The sequence below is a fragment of the Hypomesus nipponensis genome, chromosome 22 (assembly GCF_054491055.1).
Source record: "Hypomesus nipponensis isolate SF chromosome 22, ASM5449105v1, whole genome shotgun sequence".
Classification (NCBI taxonomy): domain Eukaryota; kingdom Metazoa; phylum Chordata; class Actinopteri; order Osmeriformes; family Osmeridae; genus Hypomesus; species Hypomesus nipponensis.
Window position 1 is genome coordinate 6,048,553 of NC_140382.1, and position 12,231 is coordinate 6,060,783.

At 50.5% G+C, this 12,231-nt stretch overlaps 1 protein-coding gene across 1 annotated transcript; it reads right to left on the reverse strand.

The window, feature by feature from the left end:
• Positions 1-85: 85 nt before the first annotated feature.
• On the reverse strand, positions 86-12,019 carry thbs4b (thrombospondin 4b). The gene is made up of 22 exons (XM_084686635.1): positions 11,638-12,019; positions 8,706-8,903; positions 7,878-8,128; positions 7,659-7,758; positions 7,347-7,429; positions 7,167-7,218; positions 6,865-7,016; positions 6,476-6,613; positions 6,154-6,231; positions 5,866-6,018; positions 5,670-5,774; positions 5,369-5,476; positions 4,908-5,067; positions 3,905-4,023; positions 3,397-3,449; positions 2,940-3,133; positions 2,612-2,790; positions 2,272-2,320; positions 1,930-2,126; positions 1,258-1,430; positions 1,031-1,170; positions 86-925 (listed from the first exon to the last, which is right to left on the reverse strand). Exons 1-22 carry the CDS (start codon positions 11,714-11,716, stop codon positions 867-869), a joined length of 2,820 nt encoding a protein of 939 aa, XP_084542761.1. The 5' UTR covers positions 11,717-12,019; the 3' UTR covers positions 86-866.
• Between the last annotated feature and the right edge of the window lie 212 nt (positions 12,020-12,231).

Sequence of the window (12,231 nt, forward strand, 5' to 3'; positions counted from 1 at the left end):
GAGAAGGGATTGAAATACAATCCTGAAAGTCTTGAGAGAACTGTGAACCTTGGCAACAAAATAAAATAAACTAAAACATCACACGAATCTTTGAAAACGTTTAATTTCTCTCATTGATGACATCACACGTACAAAAAGAGAATCGACGTGACAGCAACTGTTAACGTGTGAGAACACTCATGTCTACTCTGACACCAGGCACTGGGATGTTCTTCTGGAATCTTTTTTTTTTCGTACTCCATTGTTTCTTTCCTCCAAGATTTCCCTATATGGGGGTAGTTTTGAAGAGTGTAGCCAACTATAATACAGTAGCTGGTGGTAGAGAGGGGCTGATTAGGTTGAAACAAAACTCATCATGGATGGAACTACACCCAGAGTCATCTGTCTCCACACCTCCCAGCCTGTTAGGCTGGAGACTGTGACCTATCCCTAGAGAGCTAACTTTCTGAGTACAAAAGCTTTTGAAAGGGAAAGGAAGCTTAACAAATGGCTGACACTGCATGTAGTAGATGGCGACTATGGTACTGCAGACATATAGTAACATGAAATGGAAAATGTATGAAATGCTGAAAGACATGGACGGTAATGAGTGAAAATGACCTTCCAACCATTTGTTGCGTCATTGTATGATCCACTAAATCAGCTTGAGATATTTTATAAAAGGGGTTCAGAGTGGGGTGGGGGGGGGGGGTACAGGCGATGGTGAAACATACCAAACAAAGCACAAAAGCTGTGTACACACATCTACACACACGCACAAATGACCACACACAACCACACGCCATATACACCACGTACAGACGTAGAGAGACTGTCTCTCTCAGTCCTAGTCTCTCTCGGGTCTCTCTTTCTCTTCTTTCAGCGGGTTAGAGCCCATCAACGCCGTGCTGGGTGCTGAACTCCTGAAAGTCCTCAGGAATGGTGTCTGCAGGAGACAAAGGTGAAAGGTCAGGAGTCAGGCGGGCTGTCGCAAGAACTGCTGCATTCGTAGATTCGCTCTGGCACGAGCGGAGAGGGAGTCGTAACTGACCGTTGCAGCGGTACTTGAGGTTGGACCAGATGATGTTCTCCTGGGAGAAGCAGAACACTCCCAGACGTCCTCCTCTCATGGTGGTGTCGATCGTCACCCCAGAGTCAGCCACCAGCTCTGTGCCCTCATAGAACCGAGCCCTGGGAGGGGGTTTACACACAGATTACACACACACACACACTCACACCGTGCACATACTCAGGCACACACACATCCTGCGGCCTTACCGGATGTATCCGACCTGCGGGCGGTGCTGGAGGTACCAGCGGTAGGACACTTTGTCCTTCCAGCCCACGTTTCTGGGGTCCTTCCACAGCAGACGCACCTGGTCGTTGGTGTCACCTGTGTGCCACAGGGAGTTCCTCAGGTGCTCACCTGGACCTGACTTAGACTTCACTGCCTGAGAGAGGGAGGGGGGAGAGGGAGGGGGGAGTGAAGAGGGAGGGGGAGAGGGAGGGGGGAGAGGGAAGAGGGAGGGGGAGAGGGAAGAGAAAGGGGGAGAGGGAGGGGGAGAGGGAAGAGGGAGGGGGAGAGGGAGAGGGGGGAGGGAGGGAGGGGGGAGAGGGAGGGGGGAGGAGGGAGAGGAAAGAGGGAGGGGGAGAGGGAGAGGGGGGAGGGAGGGAGGGGGAGAGGGAGGGGGAGGGGGGAGGGGGAGGGAGCGGGGGAGGGAGCGGGGAGGGGGAGATGGAGGGATTAAACAAGGACCATGGAATATTTTATTTAGAGTCGTGAGATAAAGATCCTAGAACAGTTTGCCAGCCTAGAACAGGCCAGTCACTGAGGACCAACTTTTGGTTAGGGTTAGGACCTAACCTGCATGAGGCTAGGTCCTCAGGATTGAGGACTGACCCTTGGGTTTGGATTGAGGACTGACCCTTGGGTTAGGGTTGGAGTCTAACCTTGAGCTGAATCCCGGGCTCTGCCACGGCCCTGAAGGGCGTGGCCTGCCAGTAGGTCTGCTCCGTCTGCTTCCACATGACCACGTAGAAGGAGGACGAGTCCTGGTAGCCGAAGATGAAGCCGGCGTAGTCATCATCCGTCACCGTGTTCACGTGGAACGTCCCCTCAAAGTCCACGCCGCTGAATGCAGTGTAGCCTAGGCAACAGAAGATACAATACTGCTCACTGAGTTTGCCATCTCCTTGTCCCCATGGCAGTCTTTTTTGATGCAAGCTGCACAGATGCATTACTGGAAAAGGTCATTTTGATGGATTTCCATTCATTTGGGAAATTGCTCTTACCAACAGCAAGTCCTGGATCACTGTTCATAGTCTGCACAATCTCCATTCCCTGTGGGAGAAATGAAGGCAGTCATAAAACTAATGTGGATTACATAGTTTTATTGTGAAAACGGTAAATCTGTCCCCCTCACATTCTACTAAGGAAATGTTATCTAACAGTCTATCTTCAGTAAAGAAAAAGAAAAGCTATTCCACCCACATTTGAAAACAAACTTATGACCCTGGTGTGTTTGTTATGGTTAGGAGAAAAGTGCTAAATGAATAAAATGTCAAATGTATATTGTAGTGAATACTTTAATCATGATCAATGTCTGGTAGACTCAGCCAGTGAATGTCTGACCTGGTTGAGGACCACCCAATTGGGGTCGATCTGGGCGTCGCCCTCCGGGTCCAGCACCACCGTCTGATAGGCTCTGAAGTCTGTCAGCGTGACCTCAGCGTTCTCCGGGCAGTTGTCGATTCTGTCAATCACCTTGTCCTGGTCGAAGTCTGACTCACAAATGTCTCCGACACCATCGTCTGAGTCACAAGGAAGAAATGACTCAGTCAAAGAAACAAATTGCAAACGGCCAAAATAGTGATCGTTTGATGTTTTTTTCCAATACTACATCTTCTGCACGTGACATTTGTATTGTAATGATCATCATTGTCATTGAATGGTGACTGACTGTTGTCATCCTGCTGGTCAGGATTGGGGACGAGACGACAGTTGTCTGGACCAGGCGGCAAGGTGTCAGGGATTCCATCGTTGTCGTCATCGTCGTCACACTCATCCCCAAGGCCATCCTTGTCCGTGTCCAGCTGGGAGCTGTTGATCACCTGGGGACAGTTGTCCTTGGTATCCTGGTGGCCGTCACCATCGCTACACAGGATATAGCGCACAGGAAGTGACATCAAAGCGTCGGAATTGACATGAATAAAATGGCACGGCATCTGTTCCATGCACTATGGCTTGACCCAGAAAAACAGGCCTGGGAAATCATTCCATTTCAATGACTCAAGCATGAGCGTGTTCATCGAAAAAGAACCTGGACCGATTCCATCAGGACAACGCATCATGTTTCTGAGAACCAATGAAGTTCCTCATCTCAGCTGGACTGAGCTGTGGACTCTCCAGTCCCTCACCTGTCTTGGTTGGTGTCACAGGAATCCCCAACCAGGTCATTATCGATGTCGGACTGGATACAGAGAAGAGAGTTAGGTTTCTTAATATGATCAACACACATCATCTCCTCCTCACAACCCAGTCAGTGTCTGCCCCAAGTCCCAGCCTGGCCTATCTTAGGTCTATCTATATCCCTGTAATGAGTGGAACAGGGTCTGGTCCAAGGGCCAAGGGGGTTGGCTCTGCAGACTGGGCTGCGCGGCTGGTTCTGAGGTGACCTAACCTCTTTAGGCTGACCTTATTAGGTTTAGAAAATCAGGAAAGTCCACGTACAGTAGTTGAACGGCAACCAACAAGTTCAAATGGATTAAAGGGATTTTAAAGCACTTAAATGTTTACGAAAATATGGACTCGATTCATTTGAGATGTATGTAACTGGGCAGGTTGTGACCTGGTTCAAATGTGAGACATCTTACTAGGTTAGGGTTAGGGGATTTGTAAGCTGGTGTGATTTGGGAGGAGTCTGACCTGGTTAGGATTGGGGATATCAGGACAGCTGTCGCAGGCGTCTCCCACTCCATCTCCGTCCCTGTCCAACTGGTCCCTGTTCTGGACCCGCTGGCAGTTATCCAGGAAGTTCTTTAGACCTGGTGTCCAATCACAGGACAGTACATTGCAAGGTCAGTTGCTTGCACTCTTTTTTTAACCAACAGTATTTAAAGATGAGTGTCCACAGCGTAGATATACTACTTTTAATAGGCTCGTGCTTTGAAATGGACATATTCTGTTTATCGATGTTTGAACAGCAGGGGAAGCTCAATCTATTACACTCGTGTGCATCTTCAACATGGAAACCTTTTTTAACACCACCATGAAGCTTAATGTGGTAAATATCTACACAAGATGCCTAAATGTATGGCTCAAATTATTATTGAATCTTCCCAGCCACTTCTCATATGTGGCAATTCTACCATTAAGATTTTTTACAATTTGCCATTCCTAGTTTGGTCACTGGGTGGCACTGTTGCTTCAGCCGTGCAGGTGATGGACCAGGCGGTTGTGTGTGTAAATAAAGCCAGAGAGGCCATCTCTCATCTGTCACAGGGAGGGTGGCATGCTGGTACAGCAGCAAGGTCAAACGGCAGCCTGGGAAGATCCAGTCTGTATTACATTCTAATCAGTGGGATGAAAGAGGAAAGCTGGCAGAGAGAGGCCGAGAGGAAGGGAGGCTGGCAGAGAGAGGCCAGGAAGAGGGAGGCTGGCAGAGAGAGGCCAGGAAGAGGGAGGCTGGCAGAGAGAGGCCAGGAAGAGGGAGGCTGGCAGAGAGAGGCCAGGAAGAGGGAGGCTGGCAGAGAGAGGCCAGGAAGAGGGAGGCTGGCAGAGAGAGGCCAGGAAGATGCACGTGATGTTTTTCTTGCTCTATGGGTATGATTTTCAACTCGATTGTTTCCCTGTACGCAAGACTGTAAGCAATCTGCACCGATACAAGAACCCTGCGACAGTCCTCGAACTTCAGTGTGCGTGTGTGTACCGTCCCCATCCATGTCGTCATCGCACGCGTCTCCCTTCCCGTCGCTGTCAGTGTCCCTCTGGTCTGGGTTCTCTATCGTGCGGCAGTTGTCGCACGCGTCGCCGTGGCTGTCCTTGTCACTGTTCCTCTGGTCCACGTTAGGCTTCAGCCAACAGTTGTCCTAGGAAGGGCAGGGCACAGACAGAGACAGGTGACGGGTGGTGTCGGCGTCTGTGTGTGTTTGCCTGCTGCGCGCACGTTCATTTGGAGTGCCGTGTCTCTGTGTGTAGAAGCGTGTGCGCGGGCACGTGTGTGTCTGCGATCCCGTTTGTGGTCCGCGCGCGGACCCACGCGTGTGCGCGTTTGTTTGGGCTCCTTTGCGCGTGCATTTGTCATGTGACATGTCACTCATTCAGCAGGCGCTTTGATCTAAAGCCACACGCAGTGTGCGTCTCTAACCAGGCGCCGCGAGCTGCGCCCACCTGCTCGTTGAGGATGCCGTCTCCGTCGGCGTCCTCGTCACAGGCGTCTCCCAGGCTGTCCTTATCAGCGTCCTCCTGGCCAGAGTTCGGGACGAACATGCAGTTGTCCTGGAAGAAACCGAAACGCTCTTGTGTCGTTTACCAAAGTACCCACTGGACTGAAGAAGGGACATCATTGGAACAGTAAGATGAATGCACTTCTTGGCATGACTAAAACACAGTTGTCCATCTTTGAGATAGCGGTCAGTGTTTTGTACTGTGCATGGAGAACACCCTGCATGGATTACGTAGCCAAGGTTACCTTTTTGCAGTTTAAGTCTTTGCACTTGAGTTTTTCATCCGGGTATCCATCGATGTCTGTGTCCTTCCCACACAGGTAACCATTACCGGCCCAGCCAATCCCACACTGAGAAAACAAAACTGAAGGCCTCACAGACTGTTGTGTGTGTGTGTGTGTGTCTTGACGTGTGTGTGTGTGACCCAGAGCCGACTCTGACCTGACAGGAGATGGAGCCGTCTCGCTCCACGTTACAGATGGCATTCGTGTCGCACGGGTTGGTCAGAGTGTTTCCACAGCTCCTCTCTGGTTTACAGCCCTTCACTTGGTCCCCTGTGAAGCCTGTCTGACAACCCCCGCATTTGTAGGAGCCCTGGGCGGTCACACGGCGGGGAGGGGGGGGGGGGAGCACAGGAGGAACAGAGAACACAGGAGGAACAAAGGATGAACCGAGAAACAGGCTGGAAAGGAAACGGCGCTAGCTGTATGGTGCTGTGGAAGGTCTTACCGCAGAGTTGTGGCACAGAGAGTTGGCCGTGCAGCCCCCATTGTTGGGCCCCCTGCACTCATCGATGTCATCACAGATCTGAGGAAATATGGGATCAAACCTCAGCTTTTTGGACACAAAATGTGCACAAATGCATGAAACCAAATCTCCATGAGTGGAAGTATATGTCATATTATATGTATCATATAACTATTATCATACAATTTGTATGATAACATACTTCAATATACAAGATATATAGATAGATTTCCATGTAAGAGAGCATGTGACTGCAAACTGCTAGATCCTCTGTTGGAGACACAGAGGCCTGTGATTGGCTGACCTGCTTGTTTGTCTGAGCGTAGACCACTCCCACTCCCTCCACTGCCTGGCCGCTGTAGCCGTGGGGACATGCGTCGCAACGGAACCCTGGCGCCGTGTTCACACACTTCACCCCAGGGAAGCAAGGGTTAAACTGGCACTGTATGTGTGTGTGTGTGTGGGGGGGGGAGGGGGGTGATGCGAGGGAGGGGAAGAAAAGGAGAGGAGCGGGAGGGAGGGGGAGAGGGCGAGAAGGTGAGAGGTGGAGTGCGAGAGGGGGGGAAGAGAGAGAAAGCAAAATATGTTGACCACGCCATAAACCACCTAAACCAAAAGCACTCTTTCCTCCTCCTCCACCCACCCACCCACCCACCCACCCACACACCCACACACACATGCCCAGCCACCTACCTCATCGACATCATCGCAGCTGAAGCCGTCTCCTGTGTATCCGTCGGGACAGGGCCCACACTCGATCCCGTCTGCGGTCTCCGAACACACCGTGTCACGGAAACACACGCCCGGGGCGCAGTGCGCTTTCACAACCTCCGTTCCACCGAGCCCTTCGAACGCACCGGAGAAAATCTGTTCCTTAATCACAGCCAATCGATTCGCCTCCCTCCGTCGTTCAGACACTGGCTGATCACCCGTCCAGTTCCATAACACATTTGGCACAGTACAACATCATGGTGTGGATTTCCTGTGGACCTTACCACAGGCCTGGCACTCTGAGATGGTGTTCCTGAGAAACGACGTCTCTTTGACCTGAGGGAAGTTATAAAACCACAGTTTTAACACCCGGCCAGGAGTTCACAAGGGTTGTATGGGGGTCTGGGGTCAGGGGTCAGGGCTCAGTGCTTAATGGCCCCCCAGTGAGTCTTTGCTGCGGTTACCTGCTGAATGAGGACGTCTTTCAGCTCGTTTATCACCTTGGTCAGTTCCAACATTTGATTGGACAGCTGCTTTGTGTTGACCCCTGTTGAAGCAACTAAGGTTAGGGGCCAGTCTGAGCTAGGTCCTCAGTACTCATAGAAAAAAAGTTTGAGAGCTTGCTGGAAAACCTTGTATAGAATTCATTGGTGAAGTGGCTGTAGAACTGGTGTTAAATGGAATGGTTCTTTCTGGGAGGAAAAATGGTTTCTCATAGGGTTCCCCATAGGGTTCTTAAGAGGTATTGAAGGAACCTCATAGTGGTGAGAACTGACCTAGAGTTTGGACGGAGTCTCTCTGCTGGTGACAGTCTTGCAGAGAAGCAACGTTCTCAAACGTGTCGCCCACCACCAGCTTGAGCTCCTCCAGCTCCTCCTGGCAGAAACAGAGAGGCCCAGCTTTCATCAGCATCAGCGAGGAGACCGGATGACAACCAACCACAGAGCCCAGTCCTAGTCAGGAATCATGCCCCGCCCACCCCCCCCAGTCCTCACCTGCTCCTTCCCTTGCATGGCCTTGAGCTCCACCACCCCGTAGCCCTGAGGCAGGCCCTGGAAGACAGCAGGAAGGTCCCTCACGGTCTCCACCAGCCGGCAGTCCAGGTGGAGCTCCACCCCGCCCGGGCCCTGCTGCTGCATGCCCTTCAGGTGGAACATCAGACGGTGGCGCTGCCCGTCCGCCAGGTCCAGGTTGTTGAAGGTGACCGAGGACATCCTCCTGTCTTTCCTCAGGAAACGCAGCACGGCTGGAGGGGGAGGGGCCATGGGAGGGGGGGGGGGGGGGAAAGAGCAGGGAGAGAGAACAGAGAGAGAGAGAGAGAAATAATGAAAAAAGGGGAAATGCAATGTCAGGAATTAAGAGACTATGTAAATGGGATGATTGATTAAATGAATAATGTAGAAAAAGCAAGGAAGGACATATTGATCAAATCGTACAAAGGGGGTTACAGAGGACACGAAAGGGAAGGAGAGAGTCGAAGAGTTTTGGTTGTGCCAAAATGTAATGAGAAAATGTACAGTGTAAGGGAGAGTGAAAGAGGGATGGATGAAAAGAGAGAGAGAGAAGGAAAAACAGAGCCAAAAACAATACGAAAAGAACATAATAGACATCTAGGGAAGTTAATGAGAAGTGAAGTCATTTCAATTCACTGAAACTTTTAAAATGTTTTTATTACACAATAGCCCCTCCTGGACTAGTTTGAGAAGTAGACTCTAAACTCCAATGCAGGATCACATTGGGTAATATCTCACAAAGAAATTACAACAAGACACAGTTCAAGTCTGTTTCCACAAACACCACAAAATGCACGTCTTGTGACTCACCTCTATTGAGTTTGCCAAGAATGGTGAACTCAAAGTACTTGCTGTTGTCCCGGGGGTTGTAGAAGCCGAACACGGTGGCGCCCATCTTGGGCTGCAGCTTGAAGGTGGTGAGGATGAAGGCCTCGTCGACCCCCTGCTCGGCCAGCCCGCCCTGGAGCAGATCCGGGAGGCACTCCGGAGACGTCAGGAGATCGTACACTTGGCGGCGGGTGGGGGTAGAAACATACCAGTCAAACAAGGATCTGACAAGGTTTAATCAAGACTACGATGGGTCAGTCTCTTATTTGTTGGATAAAGCTTTTTACTGAGAAGTTTCTTTTTATATAAAAAAAAAAAAATCCAAAGGGACATCAATCATTCCTTCAAGCATCTCAGAACACCTGGGTGTGGTTTCGGATCACCTATCCAGGAGGAGCCTGGTTGGCTGATTGTGTAGATGTGCTGTCAGTGCTTTAGGAATAGAATGTAAAGAAGAGGAATTGTGGAGGGCTGCTCAAGGTTACAGAGGGACATTCTTTAATAGAGTCCCAGAGGAAGAGAAAGGCCCTAGGAATATGTGCCCTGAATCTCGATCGCTGGGTCTGGACCAGATGCATGCACAAGGGCTTCAACGGGAGTCTGCAACGCTCGCTGTCGCGAAGGGCACCAAATTGCTCCCAAATGCTTCCAGAAAATCGCTCTCATCCTCGGCCAAGATTGCACAGAGCGATGTCTAAGTTTGTTCTTGCTCTTTTTTGCCGCTCTGTCCCTCTTTTGATTTGTCTCGCTCTCCCCCTCTCTCAGCATATTCACGTGTAAATACGTCTCCCTGCTTCCCTCTTCCCTTCCTACTCTATCTCCCCATCTCGCTTGCCCTCTCCCATTCTCCCTCCTCTCTTCTTACTCCTCTCTCACCTTTCCTCTCGTCTCTTCCTCCCCCTGGTGTTCCAGCGCTCCAGGGAGCCGCACAGGGTTGTTTTTAGAGTGTGCCGTTAAAACGTGACAGCTCGAGCCCTGGGAAACAGGGCTTTTCTTTCATAGTCTCCCCTGCGCTCTGTCTCACCTTTACAAACACACAAAACGAGCGGGGCCAGTGAAAGGCCTCAGCATGTTCATTGTGCCTCTCAACTGTTTAAGGAGGTTGTGCGAGACAAATAGATCTCTGTCTGCTTCAACGTGACTCTGCCCTGAGAAGCAGCATCGGCCGCGACGCAACAGTTGAAACAGTAGCTCTATCTGTCGGCTCTTCCTCCAGTTGTCTGCAGTATTATCGCTCTTTGAAAGACACTACGCACTTCGGACAAACACACACACACACACACACACACACACACACACATTTAGTCATTTAGCAGATGCTCCTATCCAGCCCTTATCTTCTGTCTTGTAGACTGAGAGCCATGTCTCCTCACAAAGAACCACGATGAAGGGTCTTATTTCAACATCGGATCTTCCCATCCCGTCGCCCCCTGCATCTTGCAAACCAAATTCATCTCCATCAGGAAAACACACACAAACACCTCTTATCCCTAAGATCTGTGAGATGACGACCAAAAGTCCAAACTCTAATACCGACGCTACCCCGTGATGTCGTGTTACAAAGAAGTTTGAACAGTGTACTTGAAAATTGTTTTCCTTAACCCCACAAAACTCATATTGTTGCCACTGTGCTCAGCAAATAATAGTGATACTACAGTAGCTTTCCAGTTTCGATCATAAATCATATCTCCAGAACAATGTTTGAGTGATGTTTGAGTCTCTAAATCAGAACTGTGCTTGTTTTCCGATCAGTGCTGTGGATAAAGAGTGATGAATAGTGGGAGCCCGATTGATGCCCTCCTTCCCCACAGGCAGCTGTGAAAATATTAGCAAATCTCTCAGGCTTACCGACTTACAGTCCCCAGCTTGGGGCTCAATCCAAAAGTTAACGTCTGTGTGTGGTGGTGGTGGGGGGTGGTGGGGGGTGGTGGGGGGTGGTGGTGGGGGGTGGTGGTGGGGGGGGGGGTTCTGCACGTGTGGGTTTTTTTTTCTCAGACCTCAGTAGTGCATGCAGACCAGTGGTGATTATTCCCATGTGTCTCATTCTGCTGGGGCTGTTTAAATCAGAGCCAGACCATGCAGCCCCCCCGCCTCCCCCCTCCCCCTCCCCCCTCCCCCCTCCCCCCAGCTATAGGCATCAGCCGTACTGAGCTCAAGGTGACGTCACACACACACACGCACAAAGACATATAAGCAAGCACACACATACACGCACGTAAACATACACACAGAAACACACACACACACACACTCAGAGCTCCTGTCCTGTCACCAGGCCGGTACTCTCCCTCTGACCTCAGCACACAGCATTCCTCAGCAGTATGTCTTTTCAATCTCCCCACCTCTGACTGCACGGAGGCATATTTGTTTTGATCCTTTTATTCTTACCCAACGGAGTATTGAATGCCATGTCTATGTCTTTTGGATCAGTCCATGTGAATAGGAATATGAAGCAGCTCAGAGTCTGGTGAAGGCATCAGTGTCTGTGAGAGCTGGGCATCCACCCTGACAGACGCACTGAGGTGCAGCCCTGACTGTTTTATTACACAGAGAAAAGCAGGACATTTACCTCATAGTCTGACTGTCGGTACACACACGCACACACACACACACACACACGCACACACACACACACACACACACACGCACACACACACACACACACACACACACACACACACACATAGCTCAGTCTCTTAGTCTCTCAAAATCCAACTGACTTTTAACTTAATAACCTCACTTTCCTTGCAGTATTTAGTTTCCCTTAAAACTTTTCATATAATTTATACCATTTTGCCTTACTTGTATTCTTTCTCATCTTAAGTATGGCGACTGCAGCTTCAACTTCACACCATAAAATGACTCAGGTCAATATATAATAATTAAAAAAAGAAAGTTCAGAATGTGAACTCACCTGAACCCTGAGCTCTGGCAAGAGCGCCCAGACTCAGGATCAGCTGGGTGCTCAGGATCACAGTCGTCCACAGTCCCATTCTGTCCTCCGGCTGCACCCAGGTCAGATGCCGTTCACCGAGGATCCTTATCTATCCTGTCACTCACTCCCTTGTGCCTCCGAAGTGTGTGTGTGTGTTGGTGTGGGCGTGTGTCTGAGAGAGTTTGAGTGTGTGTGAGAGTGTGTCACTTCCACTAGAAGTTGAGGTAGGGTTATTCAGTCATAGTGAGCCCGAGACTAACTGCTGCCTGTCTGTCTCAGTCCCCCTGTGCAAGTGAATCTCTCTCCATGTGAATGTGCAGTAGGAGGCTATGTCTGTCTGTCTGTCTGTCTGTCTGTCTGTGTCCCAATGTGGACTGGGAGGCTGACAGACTAACCGAGGGAGGAGCATCAGGGCCGGAGTTGGTTTAATGCCGTCCTCAGGGGCCACATACAGAGAAGGAGTGACCAGGCCGTCCTTCCTTCAGTTTCCGAGCCTCCCATTGGCTCCCGTTGTCTCCCAGGGAACAATGTGTGAGATCCTGTACAGCAGCTCCTGTCTGGCCCACAGGAAAA